Source organism: Anoplopoma fimbria, chromosome 7, assembly GCF_027596085.1.
Source record: "Anoplopoma fimbria isolate UVic2021 breed Golden Eagle Sablefish chromosome 7, Afim_UVic_2022, whole genome shotgun sequence".
Taxonomy (NCBI): domain Eukaryota; kingdom Metazoa; phylum Chordata; class Actinopteri; order Perciformes; family Anoplopomatidae; genus Anoplopoma; species Anoplopoma fimbria.
In genome coordinates, this window is record NC_072455.1 from 391,420 (window position 1) to 393,919 (window position 2,500).

Consider the following 2,500-nt stretch of genomic DNA (forward strand, 5'->3'; position numbering starts at 1 on the left):
GGGTTCTGGTGAATCCAGATTAAATGTTGTCTTCTCCTGTGTTTGTCTCTCAGGCGTCCTCTCCTGCCGTCTGCAGAGAGATCCTGTCTGTGGTGGAGCTGCAGCGCTACACCAGAGACCAGGGCTCCTCCGTCTACTTCCCCCAGGCCGTCCTCAACGGTCAGAGACTGCAGGACTAAACAGGACGGGACAAGACAACACAGGACAAAACATAACAACACAGGACAAACATAACAACACAGGACAAACACGACAAAACAGGACAAACAAGACAACACAGGACAAAAAAAATAATACAGGACAAACAAAAGAACACAGGACAAACAAAACAACACAGGACAAACAAGACAACACAGGACAAACAAGACAACACAGGACAAACATGACAACACAGGACAAACAATACAACACAGGACAAACAAGACAACACAGGACAAACAAAAGAATACAGGACAAACAAAAGAATACAGGACAAACATAACAAGACAAAACAAGACAACACAGGACAAACAAAACAACACAGGACAAACAAGACAACACAGGACAAACAAAACTAGACGGGACAAACAGGACGGGACAAACAAAAGAAAACAGAACAAAACAACACGGGACAAAACAAGACAGGACAAACTTAACAACACAGGACAAACAAAAGAATACAGGACAAACATAACAACACGGGACAAACCAAATTGGACAGGACATTTAAATATGACAAACAGGAAATGTCTTCACTGGTCTCCTGTACAGCAGGAACTAACCATGTCCTTTGTAGTCGGGTCTACAGGTCTCACTGGTTTGTGTTTACTGGTTTGGTGTCTCCAGGTGATGACCTCTATGACGTCACGCTGACAGACGGGGATTGCAGGCTTCGGGTGACTCTGGATCCAGGTCTGAACCGGCTGGTGGAGAGACACGTCCTGCGGCCCGGATCGACGCTACGTAACGCCACCTTCACGTCCGCCATGACGGCTCAGCTCCCAGAATGCCCCGGGGCGTCTGCGGACAGAGACAGGTAGGTGAGGACAGGTGAGACAGGCTGCTGTGATGTGATTGGTCGGGTTTAACAGTTCTGTCCTGCAGCTACAGGCTGGTGAGAGCCGAGGTCACAGATGGAGCTCCAGGTGAAGATGACCAGGATGAAGGACTCAGGAGGATCCATGTGGACTCTCTGCCCTGGTTTGGATCCTCAGGACCAGCAGGTGAATCCAGGCGAATGATGAAGGACAGTCTCTTTGAAGTTGAGAAATATATTGATAATGCAACACTTATTCTTTGTCGTACTTCTATTTGGGGATTTTCATACTCTACGTTGAAGAACTACGGTTCCCATGATGCTCTGGGGGACGTAAACAGGATGTTCAGCAGACGCTAGGGCCTTCAGTTGGATCAGTTGTGTTTCCATCACTCTGGCCGTTTCTCAATATGTGAACTTCTCTGTACTTGTGTCCTCGTGAACTTGTGAAACGTCATCTAGCGGCCCAAGTACTGTTCCAATACACAAGTTCATCCAGCCAAGTACGGTCCAGATACCCGGATGTGTCCTCGCTCCGCCCATTATATCGAGGATGCATCGGAGGAGACTTGTGTGGACTTTGGACAGCCAAGTATCCCAGAATGCATTTCACCAGCAAACAAGAGCCGACAGTGGCGGAGACGGCTCACAACTGTCAGTTATAACTGTCTAAATACTGCTGCTGTTGTGTAACGGAATTTAGTTTTAACATTTTTTTAAGCGAGAATGTAGTTGTTACGACTTAAAATATGCGGTCGATTTATCAAGATAGAGCCTGTTTGAAAAAAGCGCCGACGTTTGTCGGAGATATGAGAGGTCCAGAGAGGATATATATATATATATATATATATATATATATATATATATATATATATATATATAGAGACCAGAGAGGAGATATATATCTATATATATATATATATATGGATATAGAGATATGAGAGGTCCAGAGAGGAGACCGGGCGGTGGTGCTCATGTAGCCCGCTGACAGCAGCCTGATCTCGGCTAGGCCTCTCCAGATGTGCCGCTGGCTCCGGTGTCTCTGTGGTTGTGGTTGCAGATGTAACACAAAACATATACATATTAATATTTTAATATTTTCTAAATGAAAATGAAAAAAGGCAGGGTTGTGTTTTATATCATATTTCGTTTTATTGTCAATATATATGACTGAAGATAACCGGAGTAGGCGGGACCGACGAGCTGAGTTGGTGACGTCGTGACGTTGGTGACGTCATCAAGTTCGCTGCTGTTCCAACTGCAAAATGACGTAATGACGTAATGACGTACTGCGTCCTCCCGTCCTCGGGAGTTTGTACTCCCGAGTCGAACTATCCAAGTATGAACTTGCAAGTTTGCAAGTTCATACTTGACCATACTTGGTATTGAGAAACGGCCTCTGTCTCTCTGTGTCTCTGCTGCAGCTGACAAACTACAAAAACTAACTTCCTGTTGTTGTGACATCATCTGTCCCCTCCCCCTTTG

At 45.4% G+C, this 2,500-nt stretch overlaps 1 protein-coding gene across 3 annotated transcripts in view; it reads left to right on the forward strand.

Moving 5' to 3' along the window:
* The window catches only part of si:ch73-71d17.2 (RPA-related protein RADX), a 10,440-nt gene that overhangs the window by 838 nt on the left and 7,102 nt on the right, over positions 1 to 2,500 (forward strand). For all 3 annotated transcript variants that reach the window (XM_054600960.1, XM_054600962.1, XM_054600961.1), the window contains exons 2-4: positions 54 to 159; positions 826 to 1,015; positions 1,084 to 1,202. In XM_054600960.1, coding sequence (XP_054456935.1) covers positions 54 to 159; positions 826 to 1,015; positions 1,084 to 1,202 — 415 coding nt within the window. The remainder of the gene's footprint in view (positions 1 to 53; positions 160 to 825; positions 1,016 to 1,083; positions 1,203 to 2,500) is intronic.